Source organism: Harpegnathos saltator, unplaced genomic scaffold, assembly GCF_003227715.2.
Source record: "Harpegnathos saltator strain DR-91 unplaced genomic scaffold, Hsal_v8.6 scaffold244, whole genome shotgun sequence".
Classification (NCBI taxonomy): domain Eukaryota; kingdom Metazoa; phylum Arthropoda; class Insecta; order Hymenoptera; family Formicidae; genus Harpegnathos; species Harpegnathos saltator.
The window spans coordinates 192,299-218,472 of NW_020230033.1; the positions used below are offsets into that span (position 1 = coordinate 192,299).

The following is a 26,174-nucleotide window of genomic DNA, read 5'->3' on the forward strand; positions in this document are numbered from 1 at the left end:
CAGGGCAATACGACTGATGGCCCACAGGTCTAAAACCCTGAAAGGAACGTATGTCGGACTGATTAACTGCGCCCTGGTCGTCTCGGAGTTGATCATAGGGACTCTGATCGCGAGGACGGGAGCGGACGCGGACAGGGAGGAAGCAGGGTCGGCGACTGCTAGGGAGTTGGGGGAGCTCCGAAAGGAGCTTAGGAGGATGCGAGTTGAAAATAGACGGCTCGAAGAGGAGCTAGAGGCTGCGAAGGCCTCTGTCGAGACAGCTCTCATCCCCCCTCCACCAGCTCCCAGAGGAAGAAGGACCTATGCCGAGGCTGCCGGGGGCAGCTCAACAGCAGAAGAGGCTACAGGACCCGGGCAAGGGAAAGAGAGGGTGAAGAGGAGGAAGAAGAGGAGGGTGATGACCCAAGTCTCCTTCTCCTCCAGCTCGTCGGAGGAGAAGGTCGGGAACTCCTCCGGCGACATACCGTCCTTCGACGATAACTTGCCGGAGGAGCCCCCCGGCTTAGAGGTTGGTTGTTCGCGGGGTGATGAAGGAGCTGGACGACTATATGTCCAGCTCTGCCCTCACCCCGGAGCAGGTGGCAACCTACGACCGGTTGACCGGCCACATCATGAGGCTGGTGGACAGGAGGGCGAGACTGAAGGATGGTCAACCGGCCTACAGGGAGTTGTCCGGACAAATGGACCGGCTGTTGAAGGAGAGGGAAGGACTGAAGGCAAGGCCAGGAGAGAGATTGAGGACACCGGAGCCACCCTCGAGAGGACAGACCCCGGTGGCGACACCTCCGACTCCCATGCGACAGGCCTCCACCTCTGAAGGGGGGCGGGAGCTGACAGCGGGGTAGAAGGCGATGAAGCCATAAGGGGGGAGATAACAGGTAACTGGGCTCTCGCCCTCGGCGAGGGAAACCTGTTCGAGGCAACGCGGGTTACCATGAGCAGGTGCCTAAAGGAGGGGGTTTTTCCCCCAGAGTGGAGAAGGGCTAATCTGGTCCTTCTCCCGAAGGAGGACAAGGCGTCCGGGAGCGCGTCGGCCTACAGGCCGATTTGCCTGCTGGACGAGGCGGCCAAGATGTTCGAACGCATCATAGCTGACCGCCTCGTCCAGCACATGTCCTCGGAGGGGCCGGGCCTCCACGATCGCCAATTCGGGTTCAGGCCCGGACGTTCAACGCTGGATGCGATCCAGTGCGTCCGGGATCTGACCCGGGCGGTCGTGAAGAGGGGGGGCAGGGTGTTGATGGCGGTGTCATTAGACATCACTAACGCTTTTAACACTGCCCTGGCCGGAGATAGGCAGGGCCCTTGAATTTCAAGGTGTGCCCGTCTATCTCCGGTGGGCCCTGGCGGCCTACTTCGAGGGCAGAGACCTCGCCTTCGCCAAAAAAGGCGGGGTTCAAGGCCGTTATGGAGCCTGGTGTTCCACAGGGGTCCGTTCTGGGGTCCCTGTTGTGGAATATCGCCTTCGACCGGGTGCTGCGCACTCCCCTCCCCTTCAGGGCCCATGTAGTCTGCTACGCAGACGATACATTGGTGCTTGCCGAGGGGGAGACCTAGGGGAAGCCCGCCTCCAAGTGGAGGTGGCATTAGCATCGGTGGTGTGTGAAATCCGGGACCTGGGTCTCAGGGTGGCGCCCCATAAGACTGAATGCATGTTTTTTCATGAATGCAGTCGCGGGGCGCCGCCGCCGACCCGGGTCCTCGTCGATGGAATCCACGTTCGGGTAGGGCCAACGATGAAATATCTGAGCCTCACTTTGGACAGTCGGTGGGACTTCTGTGCCCATTTTAGGAATTTGACCCCCAGGTGCGCGGGACAGGGCTAAAAGTAGCCAGCCTGATGCGCGCCCAGGGAGGTCCAGGATGGAGAGCCCGCCGCCTTTACGTCGGTGTGGTGCTCTTGATGGTCCTGTACAGGGCGCCTATTTGGGCGCCCCAGCTGGCGGCTACCGACCGCAGTAAGCGCTTGATACGCCAGGCGCTGCGGCCGGTGGTCATACAGGCCATTCGGGGGTACCGCACCATATCCCATATGGCGGCGGAAGCCCTGGCCGGTTCCCCTCCCGTGGAGCTCATCGCCGAGGGGAGACATATTCTCTATTGGCGGGTGCATGAGCTCCGCGAGGAGGGGGAGCTAATGGCCAGGGGAGTGAGGGCCCTGAAGTCCCAGGCCAGAGCCCGGACTCTGGGGAAGTGAGCGGACTTGTTGTCCGACCCCCGGGGATTCGGGCGTCGAACGGCCGAGGCTGTCCGCCCCTTTCTAGCCGAGATGGCGGACAGGGTTGGGCGTGGATTAACGTTCCATTATTCAAATGGTTCCAAACGGTTTTTTGTGCAATCTTTAGCTCTTGGGCAATCGAAACAGTGCTTACATGACGGTCGGACTCGACAATGTCCATGATTTTATCGATATTTTCGACAATTGGCCTTCCAGTGCGTGATGCATCTTTGACATCGAAATTACCGGAACGGAATCGACGAAACCAAAATTGCGCGTGATTGGCTGTTACAGTATCAGGACCATAAACACTATTCACATTTTCAGCCGCCTGGCTTGCGTTTTCACCTTTATCGAAGAAAAACTGTAAAATATAGCGTATTTTCTCTTTGCTAGTGTCCATCTTTGACGCGCGCTCAAACAAAACTGAGTCAACTAATCACAAAACTGTCAGGAAAGTTTTTTTAGTACGAAATCTCATCTTTCTAACGCCATCTAGTGGAACCCGATCGGACTTATACAACGCGAGATACAGATAACTAAAGCCATCTATTGGAAAAATAATGGATTTCTTTTTACTACACCTGATATATGGCGATAAAATTGCTTCCTGGAAACATATAAAAGACTTTTATACAATAGATAAAAAGGCACAATTTAGAGCGGCTCCTAGATTGACTGATAGCCATATTAACCCAAATAATTTTGAAAAAATGAAAGTGAAATACACAGCACAGGTATTAAGCCATTCTGTTTCAGCTGGTATAAATACATATGTTAGTTTATATTCTTTACCTGCTGCAGCTACTTTTACAGCAGATTTTATAGAAAAATTTAATAAATTATTTGATACTTTAAATTCTTCCAAACTTTACAGCAGCAATCCTAATAAGGAAGCATTTACAAATACTAACGAACAAGTTACTTATCTAAATGAAACAATAAAGTTTTTGCAAAGCGTAAAAGTAATTAGAAAAGACGGAAAAGATATAACAAATTCTATTAAATCAATAAAATGTTGGATTATTACAATTAATTCCATACTAAAATTATGAAATTATTTACAACAATTATTAGTTCCTATTCAGTATTTATTAACTAGGAGACTTAGACTAGATTTTATTAACTAAATCAAGACAGTTTGTAAAACTTTTTTGGAGCTGCACGTAAACAAAGTGGAAATTCATTTAATCCTACACCAATGCAATTTTATTACAATTTTAAAAAACTGTTTTGTATTGATTATATGAAAGCAGATAGTGGAAATTGCGCAGCTGATGAAAAATCAATATTAATTCAATGTCAGGACATAAGAACACAAAATATAATATTTCAAACATCTTCACAAGCAACATCTTTTATTAATTCAGATATAGATAAATATGATTATCATAATTTACCAGTAACCGAAGAAAATGTTTTTGTTTATATTTGCGGATATTTATTGCGTCGCGTTTTTATTAAACATTTTTGTGATACATGTGCATTACTAGCCGAAAGAGATTGTAATTTAGATGAATCTCGTTTATATTCTTATTTAAAACCTTATGATAATACAAATGATATGTTTGACAGTTTATATATACCAAGTGCAGTATTTGTTAATTATATTAGAGAATTGCATACAATATTTTTCGAAAATATTAATATTATTATTGAAACAAATGTTATGCAAAACTTTATGCAAATTTTATCTGTTATTGAGTTTTTAATCCTTGTTGTGATTTTCCGCTTTATTTGCTAAAACTATTTATTAGAGTAAGATTATATTACATAATAAAATTTATTAATAGAGACTTCAAAACAAAAAAAAGGAGTAAAAAGAAAGCTATCATTTTGTGTCATAATTAATAATTTAAAATTTTTATTCTATTTGTGTTCATGCGATATCTAATTAGTTTATTATATACGCGTACATACATATGTAATTCTTAAAAGAGTTATGTTATTTAACAGTTGTGTTACTTACAACAGTTGTATTACTTAAAGAGTTGTGTTACTTATAAAGTTGTGATGTTTAATATATTCTATATATATTGTTCTCTATATATATTCTTTTGACGTTCTTGGATGATATTGTGTTTATATATTCTTTATATATTTTTGTCATGTGATATTTTATATGTCATGTTATATATGTCATGATATATATAAGTTATTTTTATAATCTTTTATTTTAATATATTTCACATAATATAATTTTAGTAAAACTTGAACAATGTGCTAATTTGTTTATTTCAAATTATAGCCATAAATATATAATTAATACTATTTTTATAATAAATACATAATATATCTTCAAATAAATAAAGCTTACTAACATAAGAAATTTCTGGTGTAACTTTTAATGAAAGTAACCTCTACTGAAATCCCTGATGAACAATTTATCACAATTTAAAAAGCAATGTACAGAACTTTTAAATTTATAATGACATATAATTATTTATTATTAATTTTTTTCAACGGGAACATGATTTATTAAAACCCACGTTTATTTGTTTCGCATTTAGTCTTAGTTTAGTCTTTAATTTAGTATAATTTATTATTTATTCGTTATATTAATTAATTAATATTCCTAAATATTTTTAGGTATACATCAATAAACTCAAATTAAGAAAGAAAAAAGAAGAATTGGACAGTATCTAGATTATGACTGATGGATCAAGGATGGATACACATTTGTAAATGTTATATTTATCAGATTATGTTTTTCTAACGTCTTTAATAATTATACACGCTTACACATACACACATACACACACACACACACACAAGTTGTATAGGTTATGAACATTTATATACATACATACGATATACTAGGATTTTAATTAGATAATTATTGTATATAATAATTGTATTCTTATACAGTGATTTTGATAAAATTGTATTTTAATTAAAAATAAATTAATACATATGTACAACAAAATAAACGCAAAGATATTAATTATTTGTAAATATACACAATAATTTATGTACCATATAACTACGATGGCTCAAACTTTCTTCCCATCAAGTGAATTATTACTCTAGAGTCTTATTTTCTTTTAAAATATTTAGTACAATTCTTTCTTAGTGTTTTTATAATATTGTTATTAGACATATCCTTTTTTTTGTATTTGTACCTTTCAAATTAGAGCCCGCGCACAACCAGCAACATGGCGATCTTTTAGTCATGAGATCAAAGGTGCCGACATCGAGTGAACCTACTGCTTTCTTATACTGTGCCAGTACTGACAATACTGCAATTGTCATTCCGTTATAGGGAAGGAAAAGCGATATAAGCTATTACGGAACACATCGCCAACACTGCTTTATGACGTCATGTTCACAGTACTGGCAGTGAATATCGGAATGCACCCCTCGACAACAGGAATAAGCTAGGTTATATTTTATATTTCTTTCTGTAGTTCTCACTGTACACTGTGATTGTGTACTGCGGAACGTAAATTCTCCGTTTCATTATTACTGCAAAATACGCAATAAAATCAACAGCAGTAATTTTGAAACTGTCTTACCGCTCTACTGCATGACGTCGTATAATCAGTACTTACAGTAAATATCGAAACGCAGCCCTGGTATTCTTTATTCAATGCATGTAACGGATCATGGACACGATGTATACGCGCGCGCGAGATATGAGTTGAGTAGGTAGATTTATTAAAGCCAGCGGCACACGGTGCTTGTTTTCGTGCTGGATTGCTTGCTGGGTGAAAATATTGCATTCTGATTGGTACATTTTCATCCATCTCCGGAAATGTACCAATCAAAATGCAGTATTTTTATCTAGCAAGCAATGGCCGCGTTCAGTAGAACAAAGTGATCAGAGAGCGCTTAGTGATTATTGTCTGTGATTAGAGCATTTTTTCATATTCTTCATAAACCCAGAAGTATTTACCAATCAGGAGCGAGATTCAGTGGAAAATCTAGTAATGTTGTCCAACTGTTGAGTCTAAAGAGCCGCAAACTGTCTGCTAGGCAGGGGAATCTTTTTCCTCGCAAACATGGCGTCCCTTCGCGCGAAGTTCAAAACTAATAACTGAATCTCGTAAATGTATTAGTGTGATTATTCAAATAAAATTGAAATAAATTTACATAATCGTTTGAGAACGAACATAAGTTTTATTGAAAACAGTTATAATAATTATATATTATAACAATTATATTATATATTATAATAATTGTATTGAACATAATTATCTTTTAATAATTACATTATATTATTATTGCTGTTACTAAAATGTAGGTTCCCAGACAGCACATAATATTTACAAAATATTTTAGAAATATAGATCAAATATTTTATAGTTATTATAATGTTCAACATTCTCTGCTATGAAAACAATTATAATAAATATGTAAAAATATGTCTGCAAAATATGTTTCATAAATTGATTTATAAGTCATAAGTTGTTTCATAAAAATATTTATGAGAAATGGTTTTCTTAAATATTTTTAGATATTTATTATAATCTTTTTCATATCTGAGAATCTCGGACATTACAGTATTTATATAATATTTCACATCTATATCTTTAAAATATTTTGCTAACACTGTGTTCTATCTGGGTTATTGCATTCAATAGAAATTTCTTGTGACAACAATTAGACTAACATACTAAAAATAAAAACAGAATTACTTTACTCAATATCGTTGGAAGTCTCTGCTGACTAATAATAAAGTTTTATTTCATGCTTTTGCCTAACAAACGCGAGCCCATGCTGAAACTACCAAATTTTGAACCGGATTCTTTTCGTTCTTCATGACCAGTGAAAATTTTCAGTCGCATTTGAATGAATCTCTTCAGAATAGCTGTTGCAAGATTGTGACACTTTGGTATAGCGAAAGCATACAAATTTGGAAACTCCTTCATTATATTTGTCAAAAATATGTCTGCATTTTTACGAACAGATGTGATGATGTGCTCAACACCTCTACAACATTCTGCTTTCACGATCAGAGTGAAAATTTCATCGGAAATTTCTACTTGAGAACAATTTGCATAGTTTGTTTGGCGAGTAAATTCACTTTCTGGATGAGCCTGAGGACCCTTATGAAGTACAGCTGAAGAACATGTAGAACAAATTAAGTCTAACTTTGTAACTGTAAAAACTTGATGAACCACATAGCCTGCTACTCTGTACAGCACTTTATTTTCTTTTTGTGGTACTGTGAAAGGTAGAATTATGAAGTCTCTTGGCCAATCTCCATTGTTATTCAAAGCAGTATCCAAAGCAGCAAATTTTAACTCTTCAAAGATATTAATAAGTATTTCTCCCTCTGTCTCAAAGTCATAACTACTTCCAGGTACTTCCCTCAAAAGCATTGAAATAGTAGTTTGTCTTAGCCGTTGCGTTATTTGAAGTGGTGTAGGTGTTGGTCTGCGATACCTTATGACAGAGAAAAAATTTTCAATGATATCTTGAGTAAGTCGACCAGTAAACAGAAAGTCATAACCAAGTTCATTCAGGCACAATTCAGCAAGATCTAAAATAGTCTTAGTCGAAATTTTAATTGCAGTCTGTACAGGTTTCCAACCTCCTGATATATACATATGTTGGAATACATCCATTATCAGTTTAAGAATAGTAATAGCTTGTTCATAAGCTTCTGTATTTTTTTTACTTAAAGCAGATAAGAGGGATCTGCAAGTGACATAACGGAACCATTCATGCATTAATAGCACCATCCAAGCTGTTGTAACCATTTCAGGGTCACCTCCTTCCATAAAAGCGATATTAAACAAGCTAGCAGCAGTACGATGATTAATGACTCGTCTCGCGACATTTAACTTCATCTTGTCAAAATGATTGCATTGTACATCACTCCTCTTTAATTTTGGAGTCATTCGCCACATATCTCCACTTTGATAATCAATTAGAGCAAAAATATGAGCCACTTTTACTGCTGAAGAAGGCAGACCTTGTTCTTCAACAATTCGATCAAGAAGATGTATAACTTTATTGTTTGTCAGCATTTCTTTGAAATTTTTAAAAGCGTGCATAACATCAGCCATAACAAACATTTTCTGACCTTCAACACATGGATGGCAGAAGCTGTTATTCAGTATCTGCGGACCCACTTCTATTCCCAGGGCTTTTCATACATTACGATTACCCATGTCGCAAGTCAGAACACGAACTGTTATTCCCACTTTGTACGACTCACGTACAATTTCTAGACAGCGATTTTTGACTGCTTCAGAAAAAAAAGAATTTCCAGTGAAATCATAGGCTACTGGTTGTTTCCACCGGACAGCTAGTCCTCCTAAGATCCACACCATGATTTTACTTGCCTTTTCCTTTAGCATTGATAGGGATACCTCAGTCCGCCATTTCTCTCTTGTATCAGGATCAGGATATTGAAGCTTTAACTGTGAAGTTATTTTTGGTTTTGCTCCTGGTATAGTACACCAACCTATATATGACTTGGTTCCTGGATTGTAATCAATTTTCTTCTGAATTGCCATCTCGTCAAAAATAAGAACGCAGTCTTTGTTCATAGTTTTCATTGAGCTTATTTTTTTATGAAGAAGCTTAAAAATGTCATGCAACAAACCAGGCGAGAACTGTACATGTTGAAGTTCAGATTGAAGAAGACGAACAGACGGCAAAGGCATTTGTAGCTGTGACTGTAATTGATATCCAGTGGTGCCAGATGCAAAATGCAACTGTAAAGCGATTTGTAATGTCTTATTTGTCCATTTACTGCCGCGACTCGAACTCAAACATAGAGCATTAAGCTGATCCTCCCCAAAACGAGAAGACAATTTGTTCTTAAAAGATGATAACTTTTTCTGCCAATATGTAACTAATTTACGTAAACTGTCAACTTTTCTTTTCAGGACACGGTTTTGCTGTGAAATACTATCAAGTTTCAAAGATGGATTCAATGCATGTTGAATATCAATAAATAAAATTTTGGATTGTTTCAGCATAGGTTTCCGACAATTTTGAATAAAATAATTTTTACATTCTACGGTACTGGTATTATATGTCATACAACTGTTTACAATACTAGGATTAGGACTGGGACTTCCTTCTATTATAGAATTATCAGATATTGTATTATCAGGTATTGTATTATCAAATATCAGGTGTAGTAAAAAGAAATCCATTATTTTTGCATGAAATTGAAGGCTTTAATTACCATAGTTAGAATGATCCGATTTAGGTCAAATATGCGCCGTTTTGTTCGATAACTTGTTGCCATTTTGAAGGTAATTTCATCATGCCTCTCTCATAAAAGCCGTCGTGACTATTGGCAAAAAATTGAGACAGTCGATTTGAACAAGCCTCTCTTAAAGCGAATTTTTCACCAGCAAAATTGTTCGCCATGGACAGGAACAGATGGTAATCACTTGGTGCCAGGTCCGGACTATAAGGTGGATGCATAAGAACCTCCCAACCAAGCTCCCGGAGCTTCTGGCGAGTCACTATCTATGTGTGTGGCCTGGCGTTGTCCTGATGGAACACAATTCCTCTCCTATTGACCAAAGCTGGCCGCTTCTGGGCGATTGCTTCCTTCAGACGGTCCAATTGTTGACAGTACAGTTCCGAGTTAAGAGTTTTGCCGTAGGGGAGCAGCTCATAGTAGATAATTCCCTGCCAATCCCACCAAACACACAGCAAAACCTTCCTGGCCGTCAATCCTGGCTTGGCTACCGTTTCCGCCGGCTCACCGCGATTCGACCACGACCGTTTTCGCTTGACGTTGTCGTAAGTGATCCACTTTTCATCACCAGTGACCAACCGCTTCAGAAATGGGTCGATTTTGTTGCGATTCAGCAGCGATTCGCAGATGGAAATTCCATGAGGTTTTTTTTCGTTAACTCGTGTGGCACCCATACATCGAGTTTCTTTTTGTATCCAGCCTTATTCAAATGGTTCCAAACGGTTTTTTGTGCAATCTTTAGCTCTTGGGCAATCGAAACAGTGCTTACATGACGGTCGGACTCGACAATGTCCATGATTTTATCGATATTTTCGACAATTGGCCTTCCAGTGCGTGATGCATCTTTGACATCGAAATTACCGGAACGGAATCGACGAAACCAAAATTGCGCGTGATTGGCTGTTATAATATCAGGATCATAAACACTATTCACATTTTCAGCCGCCTGGCTTGCGTTTTCGCCTTTATCGAAGAAAAACTGTAAAATATAGCGTATTTTCTCTTTGCTAGTGTCCATCTTTGACGCGCGCTCAAACCAAAACTGAGTCAACTAATCACAAAACTGTCAGAAGTTTTTTTAGTACGAAATCTCATCTTTCTAACGCCATCTAGTGGAACCTGATCGGACTTATACAACGCGAGATACAGATAACTAAAGCCATCTATTGGAAAAATAATGGATTTCTTTTTACTACACCTAATATTATATAACTATCAGGTCCAGTCATGTTTCTCACTATTATATTGTTATTAATAGATTCACACTCCGAATTTCTGCTATATCTTGTGGTACTTATCACAATGCTACTCTTTGAATTAACATTACTTTTAGAATTCCCGCATTGTTCAACATTTTCATATATGGAGTTTGTCAATGTATGAATGTTATTACTTTGACTAAAGTCCCGTAGTTTCGCTATTGCACTTAGACCAGTATTATTATTTGTACTTTGATTATTATTATTAATACTTTGGTTAAAATCAGTTGTTGTTTGGACTTCACTCATCTTACTTGCTATCAATGGTACCTTACATTCTCTAAGAATCACATTCATATTCGCACTACAATGTGTTACTCCTATCTTATGACTCGACTGATTATCACAGTGCATAATGCTAGAAGGTACTTGACATTCGTCAAGGTCTCTATTCATATTCGTATCACAAGATGTTACTCCTATATTATGACTCGACTGATCGTATTGCACAATGCTGGAAGGTATTTTACATTCACTAAGGTCCACATTCATATTCGTATCACAATGTGTTACATTATGACTCGACTGATTATTACAATGCATATAGCTAGAAGATACATTTCTTTGTGAAGTGGACTCTATCGCAGTTGGTCGAGGAACCAAAGATGAAACGATCTGTCTTCTTAAGGCTATGGGACATTGTGTCTCATGTATACATTCTTTTTTTGGACGTCCTCTTTTGATGCAAAGTTTTTCATTCTCTTTATTACTTGTCTTTTTATTCCTATTCTGTAGATGTTTTGGTAGTCCTGGATGATCTTCTAAAGGATTAAAAGTTTTATTATTGACCTGCAAAGGTTTGACATTCCTACAAGTATTTGAGTAGTTGCAAAAAATTGTAAGAATAAGGCTTCGAGTATTTGTTTGTAAATCTTCTCTGCTGAAATGTTCCTACAATATAAGATAAGAACCATAAAACAAAATCTTATGACATAACATCTAAACATATATACTTTCTAAAGGAAACAACTATTTTATAATTTTATAATTGCATTCATACCTCACAAAGATAAAATTCATTTCTCATAGTACTTCTATTTAATTTTTCTAACCATTGTTGCTGCAGATGAGAAATACAAGGGCACCTCCTGAACTTTATCCCAGTACTATACTTATTTGAACAATTATTTGCACTACATACTCGTACCATGATGCAAATCAATATTTAAACACCGCAACATAACTACAAATACTGCAAAAATAATAAAGTAATTACATAATTTGAAATTATTCTTATAAATGTTTCATGCAACAGTAAATAGCCATCAAATCTCTTTAAGGAAATACAATAAAACAAGTTTGTAAAAGTTTGTGTTCAAATTCCAGCAAGTTTTCTAGACAATGTATTTACATTAGAAACATGTTTCAAAAGATTTAATATAAAATCCACTTACTTTGTATTCTATGATAGATACACTCTTATTTTTCTGCCTTCACATTCTAATGTAAAATAACCTCGCAACCTTCTTATCTAGCAGACAGCTAGCGAACTGTACGATTTTTCCTCGCAAACATGACATATTCTGACGTCATATAGTACAGCCAATCAAAAACGTGGAGGCAGTTTGCGTTGTTGGAGGCTCTTTGATTTTAGGCTTTTTAGTTGAGTCTGCTGAATGCAGCCAATCAAATGTAAAAGCTCATTGAGCGCTCAGTGAGCGGTTGTAGGGTGCGTTCCGAAATTTACTGCCAGTATTGAAAATACATAATTTGTGTCACGTATATTATAGATTTTCAGTGCTGCTAATGAATATCAGAACGCAGCCGTAGTACTGAATGCACCCATTGTAAGGATGGCCATCGCGAAAAAAAATAATCGTCCCTAGAATTATCGATTGGTACAAATATCGTTTTACATATATCGATGTTTTAAGAAAAATATCGATAATTAATCGATTATTTCGTTCAAAATTACTATCTAACTAAAGCTAAGACTCCATGCATGCGGTGAGCTGCGGCCACAGATGTCTATACTATACTAGATTGCTAACTTCTCAAAAGAGCTGTGTCCCGCCCATTTTCCGGTTCGGCCATGAAAACCGCCAAGATATGGCGGCGGTGTGTGTTTGTAGTGTGTATGTGAATACCCGATGCGTATGTAGTAGTGCGTGGTAGTGCGTATGTGACACCTGATGTGTCTACTACTATTTATGTTAGTAAAACTGCAAATCTACAAACGAGATAATGCCGAATAAGTATTGTAAATTTCAAAAATACGAACAAGAAAGAATATCATTTAAAGATGTGTGTATTAATAAAGTGTTGCTAATCTAAGTGTTTGGTAAAGGTTAAAATTAAATTGAATATATACAGTTCAAAATATGTCAAAGTATTTGTATTAATATTTTTTACATACATATAAAGAATAAAATGCAACTTATGTGTTATTAAATAATATTAATTTTGTAAATTTATGTCTGTTACTTGCAGGATTTCTATCTTTCGTTGTTTTTGTAAGTGAATACATTCTAATATTAATAATATTAATAATATTAACATAATATTAATAATATTAACAATGTTTAATTGCAAGATAACCCTCACATATTACAAACCTCGAATATTTATTATATATAAATGTATTCTACTTACTTAAATAAGTGATATCCTTTTTTATTCGTATTATTGCAATTAACAATGCAACATGTACTTGGCATTATCTCGTTTATATATTTGCAGTTTTACTAATATAAATAGCAGTATACGATATCCAATAAGAACTTTCCTTTAGAAAATTCAGTCTATTACAAGAAAGCTCTTTTCTTATTGGATATCAGATCGTGATACTTGGTGTGTGAATCCTCCATAAGTCTTCTTAGAAAAAGTATAAAAATATAGTATACGAAATACAGAATATATATATTATATATATATTGGGTGAGTGCAAAAGTTCGTGCGGAGTTTGTGAGTAAAAGTCACACAGTGATTAGGCAAACAAAAATCTTTATTCAATCAATGATATATTCTCCATCATTTTCTATAATCTTTTCCCAACGTTCTGGCAGCATACGGATGCCTCGATCATAAAAACTGCGCGGTTTAGATTCGAAGAACGAAGAGACGCCGTTTTTTAAGGCCTCCAAAGAGTCAAAGTTTTTTCCATTTAAATAATTTTGCAATGACCGGAACAAGTGATAGTCAGATGGTGCGATATCAGGAGAATACAGTGGATGCGTTAAGACATCCCATTTCAGGCTCTTCAGTTTGCGCAGCGTCTTTTTCGAAACGTGTGGTCTGGCGTTGTCGTGATGAAAGACGATTCCCTTGCGATTTGACAAAATCGGACGTTTCTCTTTTATTTCTCGATTCAGATTGGTTAATTGGCGACAGTACTTGTCCGAATCAATCGTTTCGCCAGCGGGGAGAAGCTCGAAATAGATTATGCCCTTGCAATCCCACCAAATAGAGAGCATCACCTTCATCGGGTGCAAACTGGCCTTTGGCATTGCGTCACCATGCTCACCTGATTGTTTCCATGTCCGTTTGCGCTGAACATTGTTGTAGAGGACCCATTTCTCATCGCCCGTCACTAGTCGATCCAAAAACGACTCGTTATTGAGCCGCCCGAGTAAAGAAACGGCTGCAGAAATTCGCTTGATTTTGTTCTTCTCGGTCAGCAAATGGGGCACCCATATATCGAGCTTCAAATCGAATCCCATCTTTTTTAAACGCCGAAAAGCGGTTGATCGGTCAACGTTTAGTACTGTAGCAACTTCTTCTGTTGAAATTCGCGGATTATTGAGCACTAAAGTACGCAAAACATCGTCATCAAGTTCAGAAGGTCGACCAGAGCGTGGCTCGTCTTCAAGGTTAAATTCTCCGCGCCGAAATTTAGCAAACCATTTTTCCACAGTTCGTTTAGCTGATGCTTCATCCTGATAAACATCCTGAATGTTTTTTACGGCTGCGGCAACGTTTATTCCCTTCCGAAACTCGTAAAGCATAACATGCCGTAAATGCACCTTATCGATACTCATTTTTAAAGTGATATTTCTCGAAGCAGTTTGTATGAAAACAAATGATTTTTTTTTTAATAACAGCTGAAGACGTCACCTTTCCAACGTTATATAATATGTAGATGGAAGTATTAATGACAACACTTTACGACGCTTATAACTCCATGTATTGAAACTCCGCACGAACTTTTGCACTCACCCAATATATATGAGAGAGAGAGAGAGAGAGAGAGAGAGAGAGAGAGAGAGAGAGAGGGAGAGAGAGAGAGAGAGGGAGGGAGGGAGGGAGGGAGGGAGGGAGGGAGAGAGAGAGAGAGAGAGAGAGAGAGAGAGAGAGAGAGAGAGAGAGAGAGAGAATAAAAGCATTTTAGACACAACAGGCTTAACTACATTGTAAATCGAAAATTAAATAAAATTATATATTATTACAAAATCTGTAAGTATATTCGTATGTAAATAATATACATAATAATATTATATTACACATAATATATATATATATACTTATATATTATACGCGCGCGTATGTACCGCATATCAGTAATAGTTTATGACAAAACAGAAAACAATATTACAAAATACAGAAAAATTAAAAGATATTATTGCACTGTAATAATTCACTATAATATTGCAAAATAAAAGCATTATAAATATTTTTTGAAATAGCAAATACACATAAAAGTAACATATTATGTATTCTTTTATGTAAATTTCCAGTCTTCATCTTCTAAAGATTGAAGGAAAAGTAAAATATTCAACCTAGAATATTCAGCCGATTTCTCATATCATATTTAATAAGACCAGCTTTGGAAAACAGACGCTCGGAAGGATCCTGACGTTGCAACAACTGACAAATATTGTTTTGCTATTATGTATAATGTAGGATACACATTTTGTAAAGTTTGCCAATATTCTAGTAGATTACGATGTCTTGGAATTACAGGCTGATGTAAATACTGCCGTAACTCTAAATACATCCCATTGTTATCACGAGTAGTAACAGCAGGTACTGATACCAAGTTATCATGGAAAGCCGATAAGCCTTTTGTTATGTTATTTTCAACCTGAGATGACACCGGCATATTAACAATATTTGTATTTGCATTTATTCCATCTAGTAAAGTATCAATATGACAAAGTGCTGACGAAATGTGTAACGGTCGTTGTAAATGCATTTTTTTAAACCGTGGATCTAATATAGTAGAAATAACTAATGTTTTATATTTTTCGGTATCAGAAAACCTTCGTTCTATTTGTAATAAAATGTTTTTTTTAATCTTTCGCCGTCATCGGTTATAGGAACACAGTCAGTAATATTTTTCGTCATACATCTTAATAGTGGGATAACAATACTACAAGTAGGATATAAATCACCTCCGATTTCTTTAGTTACTAATTCAATCGGCTGAAGAATTGTTATAATATCCTTTAGTATTTCATATTCCTCGTGCGTCATCATTTCTGGAGGTACCTGACATTTTAATATTACAGGATATATATATTCTCTTAATAATAAAAACCGTTCGATCACATAGAACGTGGAATTCAATCTAGTTGGAACATCTTGTTTTAATTTCAAAAGAGAACCTTCCGTTTTTCCATCCCACTTTTGTAAACGTTGCAATTCATCAGTAGCTACTACACTTTTTCTTATTACAGAAATAATAGTTTTTACTTTTGTGATAACTTTTTCTATTGTTTGACATGTCTTTAAACTATCTGGAACTAAATGTGCTAAAACATGTGCTATGCATGGAATATGTTTATGAATAAATGTATAATTTACTGCATTAATCATGTTCGGAGCATTATCAGTTACAATGGCTGTAATTTTGGACTGATCAATGTGAAAATCACGAAATGTAGTTACTAATATATCATTAATATATCCTGCGGTGTGATTTTGCTCTAAAGGAACTACCCCTATGACACTTTTGGCTAGTATTATATCAGTTTTCAAATAATGCAATGTTATACCCAAATAACTCTTATTCGAAACATCTGTCCAAATGTCGCATGTTACCGTATATGAAGAAATATGCTGTATATCATTAATAAATGCTTTTTTTAAAACCTCATATTTTGCACCCAATAATCTGGTCATTGTTTGTCTGCTGGGTATTTTATTTTATACAAGGGAGAGAGTGTTTTCATTAGTTGTTTAAAGCTCACGTTGTCCACTATTGATAAAGCTTGATTATCCTTGGCTATCATAAATGCAATTGCATTTGTTATATTGCCTGCTATTGTACCTCCATCTATGTAAACCAAAAAGATATAAAATAGTAAATATCTGCACAGCTAATCTTGTAGAGAAGAAAATTAGATGTTGTATCTGGTACAGATGTTGGCAGAAGTATCATATAATCTGCAAAAATGATAGTATATTAAGGAAAAAACCAATCAGTATCTGTTCACATCTGTTCTTTTGTGACTATAATGTATTTAAGTGGAACATACTGTATACGCTGTTTGATTTCTCCCTTCAATTTACTATCAAAGTATAGGAACAAAGGCTTGATTCTTGAAATTGTGTGCACATAAGTTTCAGTGTGCAGCTGTTTTACGATATGAGTGAAACTATGCAGTAAAAATTATGTATACACAACTATTTTAAGAATATGGCCCTAGATTCTGTTGACAAAACCTGAGTTTCATATAGTAGTCACAGGTGGCTATGGATCTGCTAAGGTAATTTGATCGAATTTGCTGCTAATCTGGCAACATAATGTTATATCTTGCTTATTGTGTAAAAGAAAATAAAACAGTTCGTAAATCATTGTATTATTCTATAACTTGAAGAAATATAAATTACCTCTAAAAGAGTTAATGCGCTCGAAAGCATCATCAATTCGTTCAGGACACAACTTGCCAACCTACAAATAAATTAATATAAAATTAAAACCATTTGTTATCTATACACATAAATTGTTAGTATCTTAAAAAATTATAACATTACTTTCTGTTTCTTCGTTTCTAAAGGAATACATGAAGTACTAGAATTTTCCATTTGAGATCCCTCATATTTCGTTTCACATTATCAGTATTAGACTCTTTATCAGTAAGGACATTCACATTTTCGTCTACACTTTCATCAATGTTTTCGTCATCAATTATTGGGTGAGTGCAAAAGTTCGTGCGGAGTTTCAATAGATGGAGTTATAAGCGTCGTAAAGTATTGTCATTAATACTTCCATCTACATATTATATAACGTTGGAAAGGTGATGTCTTCAGCTGTTATTAAAAAAAAAATCATTTGTTTTCATACAAACTGCTTCGAGAAATATCACTTTAAAAATGAGTATCGATAAGGTGCATTTACGGCATGTTATGCTTTACGAGTTTCGGAAGGGAATAAACGTTGCCGCAGCCGTAAAAAACATTCAGGATGTTTATCAGGATGAAGCACCAGCTAAACGAACTGTGGAAAAATGGTTTGCTAAATTTCGGCGCGGAGAATTTAACCTTGAAGACGAGCCACGATCTGGTCGACCTTCTGATATTGATGACGATGTTTTGCGTACTTTAGTGCTCAATAATCCGCGAATTTCAACAGAAGAAGTTGCTACTGCACTAAACGTTGACCGATCAACCCCTTTTCGGCGTTTAAAAAAGATGGGATTCGATTTGAAGCTCGATATATGGGTGCTCCATTTGCTGACCGAGAAGAACAAAATCAAGCGAATTTCTGCAGCCGTTTCTTTACTCGGGCGGCTCAATAACGAATCGTTTTTGGATCGACTAGTGACGGGCGATAAGAAATGGGTCCTCTACAACAATGTTCAGCGCAAACGGACATGGAAACAATCAGGTGAACATGGTGACGCAATGCCAAAGGCCAGTTTGCACCTGATGAAGGTGATGCTCTCTGTTTGGTGGGATTGCAAGGGCATAATCTATTTCGAGCTTCTCCCCGCTGGCGAAACGATTGATTCGGACAAGTACTGTCGCCAATTAACCAATCTAAATCGAGAAATAAAAGAGAAACGTCCGATTTTGTCAAATCACAAGGGAGTCGTCTTTCATCACGACAATGCCAGACCACACGTTTCGAAAAAGACGCTGCGCAAACTGAAGAGCCTGAAATGGGATGTCTTAACGCATCCACCGTATTCTCCTGGTATCGCACCATCTGACTATCACTTGTTCCGGTCATTGCAAAATTATTTAAATGGAAAAAACTTTGACTCTTTGGAGGCCTTAAAAAACGGCGTCTCTTCGTTCTTCGAATCTAAACCGCGCAGTCTTTATGATCGAGGCATCCGTATGCTGTCAGAACGTTGGGAAAAGATTATAGAAAACGATGGAGAATATATCATTGATTGAATAAAGATTTTTGTTTGCCTAATCACTGTGTGACTTTTACTCACAAACTCCGCACGAACTTTTGCACTCACCCAATATATAATTGAGAGATAAATCTTCATCATGTGGTAAATGAAATATATGTTTCCTTTGCAAATGTTGTATTAAATTTGTCGTATTGCCACTGTGCTTTAACACTTTTGTACATAAAACACACTTGGCACATGTACCATCCTCTTTGGTAAAGTATTTCCACACAATACTTTTACGTATGTTTTTATTGTTTCTATCCATTTTATTCCTGTAACAATAAATGAAAAATAAGAAAGCTTATATTATATATATATATATACATAATTTTTAATATTATTTAATCTGTATATTAACCTAACCTAAATATTCACTTATTTGATATCTGATGATTTTTTAGCGATTTCTCTCTTTCTCTCTCTCTCTCTCTCTCTCTCTCTTTCACGTGGCTGCATTTTGAAAAACATAATGTTATAACACAACACAACCATTTAGAACAACGTGTTCCGCCTTGAACCTACCTGACTCGGCTAAATGGCTTTCTCAAACCAAAGCAAACGAGCGATGCGATTCGCGATATACGTCGCGCGATATCCAATGAGTGTACTAATATTCCGAAAGAGGTGTACGTTCATTAGATAACGCACGTCTCATATCGCGAATTGCGTTGCTCGACGCGCATACGAAAATGTAATGAATAGTATACGTGACATGAACTATAGGACTTTCGCATACGTATCCACTCATACACATAGAGAATCATGCCCCTGGCGGTGAATTTCAGAACGCTGCCTTAATAACATCGAAGCAAAATAACTATCGATGCAGGAATAATCGGTTTTCAAAAACATCGAAAAAAACATCGGTTATTTCAAGAAAAAGAATCGATTCTAAAAGCATCGATCACATTTTGGCTATCCCTAACCCATTGTATCCATTACAGGTATACCTACACTGCGTTCACGTACGATCTTCGAGTAGGATCAGATTGTGAATAATTTCTCTCTTTAGTGAGCACGAATAGCGACTTTTGCATTTGCAATGATTAGCGATATTACAGATTTTTACAGTTATACGTAAGACTCACACGATAAACACGCACATATGAATAATTACGTAAATAAATCATTTGTGTCGCGGAAACCGGCACATAAGTTATCCCCACGATACCGATCTATAGTTATGTGTAAAGTAAGGGAGAGTTTAAAATTGGTACATATTGCAACATATAAAAGTGTAGATGGAAAATCAAAGAATAATGCCAATTTGCAAAGCTGTGATTCCCATAATTCACTAACTCCAGAATGTAGTTCCTCTGAGTTTCGTTTTGTTAACAGTGTTCCGCACTTTGCTGATGTAGAGTATACTTTTTGCAATGATTCCATGTCAAATGATAATTCTCATATAGTACATAACAGAAACATTATTAATGATGATTCTTCTTCATCGTCTTCAAATGCATCTGAATGTGGAACATTGTTTCATGACAATTTTGGCCAATCATTCTTTTGTGAACAGCTAGCTTCCTGTTTTGTTGACAACAATTTTACTCATGTTCAAGGTAATAGTGTATTATCTCTTCTTAGAATATACCCATGCTTCTCTAATTTGCCCAAAGACACTAGAACACTTCTTAATACACCACGCAATAGTATTGTTGTGTTAAACGTTGAGCCAAGAGAATACATTCACTTTGATTTTCAAGTAGCTTTAATTGAATACCTTTCACATATGTCCATGGCAGCAATTCCTTCACATATTGAATTAGATATTCACACAGATGGGTGTACATTAGATAGAGCGGGTAGTGTTCATCTATGGCCTATTCAATGTAGAATAGCGAATGTACAACACGCCAAACCAATAATTGTTGGTATATACAAAGGTTCACAAAAGCCCCATAATCCGAATAGTTTCTTCGAAGCATTTATTACAGATATTCTAACAGTTGTAAACAATGGAGGCATACAGTTCAATGGCAGTAATATTCCAATACGACTTAGATGTTTTATAGCAGATGCACCAGCTCGAGCTTTTATTCTAAATCATCGTGGTCATCTGTCTAGTAAACCATGCTCAAAGTGCAAAGTTAGTGGAACAATAAGTGAAGGTCGCAATGTTTTTAAAGGAATAAATCATTCTGTAAGAAGAGATGAGGAATATGTTGCAGTTGTGGACGAAGATCACCATAAAGAAGATACAACTCCATTATCATTAATCCCTATAGGAATGGTTTCACAAGTTTCTTTCGAGTATATGCATTTAGTGTGCTTGGGCATCATGAAAAAACTATTATCTGCATGGGTTTCCGGATGATATTCAAGTGCATCAAAACTTTCTGCAAATGCCATTAGTGTCATATGTGAAAGATTAGATAATCTCCAACAATATATTCCCTCTGACTTTGCAAGACGTCCCAGATCTCTTCAAATATATTTGAAATATAAAGCGACAGAGTTCAGGCAGATTGTGCTTTATTATGGTCCAGTTATTATGTATGGTGTGTTAGGTACCCAGTTTTATAAGCATTTTTTGTTACTACAAGGTGCTATAAGGGTTCTCGTTTCAAATTCACCATCTAAACAACTTCTCAATTTTGCAGAACTTGCACTGCAAAAATTTGTTCTTCGTTCAAGTGATCTCTATGGTGATAATTTTCTTTCTTATAATGTGCACAGTCTTCTTCATATGACTAACGATATCCGGCAGTTAGGAAGTTTAGATTCTTTTTCTGCTTTCCCATATGAAAGCAACATGTCCATTTTTAAGAAATACTGTAGAAAACCGGGTCAGCCACTTCAACAGTTCTTTAATAGGATGAAGGAAATAGAAATGCATGGCACAAAGTGCAATCAGGAAATAGATTCGTCAATTCGTGTATTTATGCCACTGAATAATGGTGCTACTTTTTCACAGTATCGTAAGATACAATTTAATCAGATACTTTTAAGTTCAGATGTACGTGATAGTTGCTGCATGTTGCATGATGGCTCTATATGCATTGTCTTCAATATATTCGTACATGATTCTTCCTATTACTTGGAAGTAAAGAAATTTTTAAAAATAGACGACTTTTACGATATTGGTATACCATCTTCAAATGTATCTATTCAAGTGTTCAAATGTAGTAATTTATGCAGTGATTTTCTTTTAGTGAATGTTAACGAAGTAAAAGTTAAATGTTTCAGAATGCCTTTTTGGCACTGCTCTTTAACGGATGACACCGAAAGTGACGATTATGAGGAAACCCACAGAGAAACAGGCACATATATTGTTGCAACAATCATACATAGTGAAGTGATTAAGTGTTTTTCCTATTAGTTATCAGGAGTTTAATATTTACACAGAGTGAACTGTTTACAGTGTTTCTGTTAATAATTTTCTTTTCAATGCACGTGAAAAAAATATTTTAGAATACATCGATGACGATACTTTTCGACCAGTCTTAAAAAATGAATGTGAATTAGGCCTATAGGGGAAATCACATAAAAAAAAACGCGCCAAATTATGTACCGCAAGGTGGTGAGGAAACCATAATCTTTGCAAAAAAACTACACCAAATATTGAACGAATCTCATAGTGTTGAGTATAAAGAATTGAATAACGTAATCCTTATGATATCGCATCTGTACAACTTGGAAGTAATTTTTTTAAATATTAACGATGTAGACCTATTTTGTGCGACTTCCCATAAATTCACCAGTGAAATATGTAGTTACGGTAATTGACTATAACATAACTACAAGGTTTCCTTAAAGTTTGAAAAAAAAATATTTTCTTGTAAGTAAATATATATATATTTTTCTTTTATTGAAACATTTGCATGTTGCAATATTGAATATTTTTTCTATCGCATTTTAGTTATACCCAATGCCAAACAAAGCAATGGCTAGATGTATAGCTGCCTTATAATTATGCATCGACTTGCATGGAGGAAATGAGATGATAATTTGTTACCTATGGGAAAGAAGCATTTGAAAATGAATTCTGAAGACGCCGAAGTGCCTACTTTGCCGGACGAAAGGAGGGCTGATTTTTCGGAACTTAGACCTGGTACAACAGAAGACAATATTATTTTAAAAAGGTAGCTACTAATTTTTCTATTGAACAAATAAAAAGAAATCTGATATTCCCTCTTGTTATTGTGTTGTAAACGGTTCTTCAAAATATTCTGTTTTTTTACAGATAGTTGGAGCATTGACGGATTGTAAGCCAATAGTCGGAGTGCCGTCTTATCTATATTAATAGGGAATTAAGTTCTTCTCTACCAGAGGAGCAAAATACACGCAGCAGACGTACTTATCCTTCTGAAGAATCGGCCGTTGGATTTGGCATATTCACATTGGAAAGTAGCTTCTTTTATTTTGTATATCATTTAATGTGTATAACAATAAAGATTTTTATCAGAACAATTATTTAAAATTTAATTTCCATTTTATTGGCCCTCTGATTACATAACTTTAAAAGCGACAGAATCTTCTATATTTATGCCGCCAATCTGCTGGCACAGCATGTCGACAGGCTCTGTATGTATTCTGCCGCCAGTCTGCTGGCATAGCATGTCGACAGGCTTTGCGTGCATTCTACCGCCAGTCCCCTGTCGATCTATGCATACATTCTGCCGCTAATCTGCTGTCAGAATCTGCTGTGAGACTCTACGCGCACTTTGCCGCCAGTCTGTTGTCAGAATATGTTAAAACAGATTCTGCATGCAACCTGTTGCCTTTCTGTCACTAGACACTGCTAACAGGCTCTGCGCAAAATCTGTTTGCGCAGGTTTGGCTATCTGGGATGACAGATTCTGAAAAGATTAGCAAAGGCTCCTATGCAAAGGAGAATGTATCATGAATCAAAAGCGAAAGGGAAGAATCATAGCATATGTTATTTTATTGCGTAACAAAAGGAACAAGATCAGTCCTACATAATGAGATAGCATATACTTACATTCTTCTGCTTCTGATTAATGATATACTCTTCCTTGTGTAGGGGCCTTTGCTAATCTTTTTAGAATCTGCCATTTTAGTACATATAAGGCGAAGATTTAAAGATATATTCTTTTATAATTATTGTACACAAGATAGGAGTTATTTTGTGTACAATTCAAAATAAGTCCTATCTTATAGGCTTTTTCTTTATAGCTTTTTCCTTATAGCTCGCTCGCTCCTCGTCGTTGGCGCTCACTCGCTCTTCGTCGCGCTCGCTCGCCTCTTGTCGCTTGCGCTCGCTCGCTCCTCGTCGTTCGCGCTCGCTCGCTCCTCGTCGCGTGCGCTCGCCTCTTGTTGTTTACGTTGCTCCTTGCCGCGCGCGCTCGCCTACCATCACTCGCTGACTCCGCCTGTATCAAATGTCTACGTGCTTACTGCGGTCACCCTCCGCTCTCTACGCGCTCGTTGGCTCACATGTTTTAATTAATAACTCGATAACTATTGGCAATTTGACATTATGGTACATGACTTTTCTTCTCGGCTACACCCAATCTATCTCCATCTTTCGTCTGCATGATCAGCTATCAAACACCCTGTATAATATATAACCAATTTGTCATTTTTATTATACCCAAAAAAACCTGCAGAATATTTATATATTATATAAATATTCTACAAATATACTAACAATAAACTAGGAAATATTTCTAATCGATACTAGAAATATTATTAAAATATTATTTAGATATACCTACAATATAATACGAAATATTCTCAGTATATACTGAGTAGACTGCGGAAGCGGACATAGAAACATTCTCAGTATATTCTCAAAATATTACAGTACGTATTTCGGATATTCATGGAATAATCGCAATTTACGTTTGCGATATACTGAGAATCTGCTTAGAATCTACCTGTGCTGTATGGGTATGTTTTAGACTTATTCATTTTATGAAAAAGACTGATATTAAGAGAAACACAGTTATTCTAGAGCATGCAAAACTGAGTATTTTTAACAATTGTTACAATATTCAAGTATATGATATGCTACGATTTTGTACTTGTATTATTTCATTAATCAGCATTACGTACATCGCTCAGTAAACATCAAGTAATAGTTATATTACATTAACGTTACAAATTCTCATTCAACAATATAACGGTTACATAACATGCATATTATGTTGTATTACTTGATGTTTAGTGGGCAATGCACTTTATGTATGTATGATCTAGAATAACTGTGTTCGTAACATCAGTTTTCTTGTATAAAAGGAATAAGTAAAAACCATAGGAGATGCAAAGGAAAAAATGTTAACCTGAAAATCCACAGATGTCTTCAATGCATGCTGAGTGTGCTGTTGTGTTGTTTCGACATTTCTATGACGCTGTTTCCTTCTTCAGCTTTTATATGTGAAATTAACAGTGAACCTTGAATAAGAATATCCTGACTACACTTTACATAACAATTTCACAAGCCACAAAGAAAAAAAGACAAGGTGAAGCTTAAAGATATTTTGTCTCTTAATATAAGATATATGTCATATATAATTCATCATATAACATTTGTGGCCTGTGTGCAAAAGCAGCTCCTCCGTTGAATTGTTTGGTCCAAAGTAATAGTTTCTTCATCGACGTTACAGAAGGATAAGGTGTCCCGTTCAACATTATGATTTGCCACAAGATATTTTTTTACCATCTAGAAGAAATGGCGATAACAGGCGTTGAACAGCGAGGAACAAACGGTACGTGATTACCGAATGGAATGAAATTAATTAATCGATTCTCATCAATTCTCGAAACGTTAATTTCGTTAATACAAGTTATTTTAACAGAACTAAGTGGATTAAATTACTCACGTTGAACTCAGTGATGTAAACACGGTGAAGGAGAGCTTGTGGCGCTATTCACTTTACTAGGACCATTCATCCGTTAGCAATTTTCAGTACGTATGTATTCATCTGTAACAAAGAAATTTTTTGCGGCAAAGTACTTCATCCCTCATACCGCTTGGTACGTAAAGGAAATCGGGTCTTTCTGCGTCTTTCAACGTCTTCTGCTTTTTCAGATCATACTCTGAACACTGATCCGTGACTGCATGTAAAGTCTCAAAGTTTAATGCCAGGCACGAACTCCAACACAACGTACAGCAGATCATTTCGTATACAGGCGACCAATCCACATCCACATCGATGTACGTTTGATATGCAATTTTTTTGTATAATTAGAAACACAATTACACAAAGAATAGAAGTTTTTAAGTTAATGCGTATGAATATTTGTCAAAGTAAAAAAGAAATAGAATC

General features: G+C 36.5%; 4 protein-coding genes and 5 long non-coding RNA genes across 16 annotated transcripts; 5 read left to right on the forward strand and 4 right to left on the reverse strand.

Annotated features, from left to right (window-relative positions):
- Positions 1-934: 934 nt before the first annotated feature.
- On the forward strand, positions 935-2,197 carry LOC105190486 (uncharacterized). Its single transcript, XM_025298880.1, has 3 exons — positions 935-1,216; positions 1,297-1,473; positions 1,793-2,197. Exons 1-3 carry the CDS (start codon positions 935-937, stop codon positions 2,195-2,197), a joined length of 864 nt encoding a protein of 287 aa, XP_025154665.1.
- A 4,457-nt stretch (positions 2,198-6,654) lies between these two features.
- Positions 6,655-9,596, reverse strand: LOC112588562 (uncharacterized). Of its 5 annotated transcripts, none has more exons than XM_025298876.1 (3): positions 8,775-9,315; positions 8,250-8,685; positions 6,655-7,606 (listed from the first exon to the last, which is right to left on the reverse strand). In XM_025298876.1, the coding sequence occupies exon 3, from the start codon at positions 7,540-7,542 to the stop codon at positions 6,901-6,903; it is 642 nt and encodes a 213-aa protein (XP_025154661.1). In that variant the 5' UTR covers positions 7,543-7,606; positions 8,250-8,685; positions 8,775-9,315; the 3' UTR covers positions 6,655-6,900. The 5 variants fall into 5 exon arrangements, 2 of the variants coding, with proteins under 2 accessions (XP_025154661.1, XP_025154660.1); XR_003112933.1 differs by having other exon boundaries at positions 7,073-7,606; positions 8,250-8,411; positions 8,512-9,596; XR_003112932.1 differs by having other exon boundaries at positions 7,073-7,606; positions 8,250-8,651; positions 8,775-9,591.
- Positions 9,456-12,272, reverse strand: LOC112588568 (ras-related protein RabX-like). Its single transcript, XM_025298881.1, has 4 exons — positions 12,043-12,272; positions 11,649-11,840; positions 10,583-11,539; positions 9,456-9,473 (listed from the first exon to the last, which is right to left on the reverse strand). The coding sequence occupies exons 2-4, from the start codon at positions 11,796-11,798 to the stop codon at positions 9,456-9,458; spliced, it is 1,125 nt and encodes a 374-aa protein (XP_025154666.1). The 5' UTR covers positions 11,799-11,840; positions 12,043-12,272.
- A 544-nt stretch (positions 12,273-12,816) lies between these two features.
- Positions 12,817-13,207, forward strand: LOC105186534 (uncharacterized). Its single transcript, XR_003112927.1, has 3 exons — positions 12,817-12,892; positions 13,079-13,101; positions 13,182-13,207. It is a non-coding gene; the product is annotated as an uncharacterized LOC105186534 (long non-coding RNA).
- A 6,094-nt stretch (positions 13,208-19,301) lies between these two features.
- Positions 19,302-19,624, reverse strand: LOC105187028 (uncharacterized). The gene is made up of 2 exons (XR_002162910.2): positions 19,462-19,624; positions 19,302-19,389 (listed from the first exon to the last, which is right to left on the reverse strand). It is a non-coding gene; the product is annotated as an uncharacterized LOC105187028 (long non-coding RNA).
- Positions 19,625-20,677: 1,053 nt separating this feature from the next.
- LOC112588569 (uncharacterized) lies at positions 20,678-21,256 on the forward strand. The gene has a single exon (XM_025298882.1). The coding sequence runs from the start codon at positions 20,678-20,680 to the stop codon at positions 21,254-21,256; it is 579 nt and encodes a 192-aa protein (XP_025154667.1).
- Positions 21,257-21,519: 263 nt separating this feature from the next.
- LOC112588561 (uncharacterized) lies at positions 21,520-23,352 on the forward strand. Of its 3 annotated transcripts, XR_003112930.1 has the most exons (4): positions 21,520-22,521; positions 22,610-22,720; positions 22,802-23,024; positions 23,126-23,352. It is a non-coding gene; the product is annotated as an uncharacterized LOC112588561 (long non-coding RNA). The 3 variants fall into 3 exon arrangements; XR_003112928.1 differs by having other exon boundaries at positions 21,520-22,720; XR_003112929.1 differs by having other exon boundaries at positions 21,520-22,660.
- A 1,017-nt stretch (positions 23,353-24,369) lies between these two features.
- On the forward strand, positions 24,370-26,054 carry LOC105187027 (uncharacterized). 2 transcript variants are annotated; one of them, XR_003112934.1, is made up of 6 exons: positions 24,370-24,385; positions 24,611-24,795; positions 25,202-25,367; positions 25,512-25,613; positions 25,704-25,813; positions 25,937-26,054. It is a non-coding gene; the product is annotated as an uncharacterized LOC105187027 (long non-coding RNA). The 2 variants fall into 2 exon arrangements; XR_850067.3 differs by lacking the exon at positions 24,370-24,385 and having other exon boundaries at positions 24,518-24,795.
- Positions 24,422-25,882, reverse strand: LOC112588564 (uncharacterized). The gene is made up of 3 exons (XR_003112936.1): positions 25,728-25,882; positions 25,188-25,567; positions 24,422-24,458 (listed from the first exon to the last, which is right to left on the reverse strand). It is a non-coding gene; the product is annotated as an uncharacterized LOC112588564 (long non-coding RNA).
- Positions 26,055-26,174: the final 120 nt, after the last annotated feature.

Coding starts and splice junctions, on each gene's coding strand:
- LOC112588569 (XM_025298882.1), top strand. CDS start 20,678: ATGGCAGCAATTCCTTCACATATTGAATTAGATATTCACACAGATGGG.
- LOC105190486 (XM_025298880.1), top strand. CDS start 935: ATGAGCAGGTGCCTAAAGGAGGGGGTTTTTCCCCCAGAGTGGAGAAGG. Junction 1,217..1,296: donor GGGATCTGACCCGGGCGGTC/GTGAAGAGGGGG, acceptor GGCCGGAGATAG/GCAGGGCCCTTGAATTTCAA. Junction 1,474..1,792: donor GGAATATCGCCTTCGACCGG/GTGCTGCGCACT, acceptor TGCCCATTTTAG/GAATTTGACCCCCAGGTGCG.
- LOC112588562 (XM_025298876.1), bottom strand. CDS start 7,542: ATGCTTTTGAGGGAAGTACCTGGAAGTAGTTATGACTTTGAGACAGAG.
- LOC112588568 (XM_025298881.1), bottom strand. CDS start 11,798: ATGGTACGAGTATGTAGTGCAAATAATTGTTCAAATAAGTATAGTACT. Junction 11,540..11,648: donor ATGAATTTTATCTTTGTGAG/GTATGAATGCAA, acceptor CTTATATTGTAG/GAACATTTCAGCAGAGAAGA.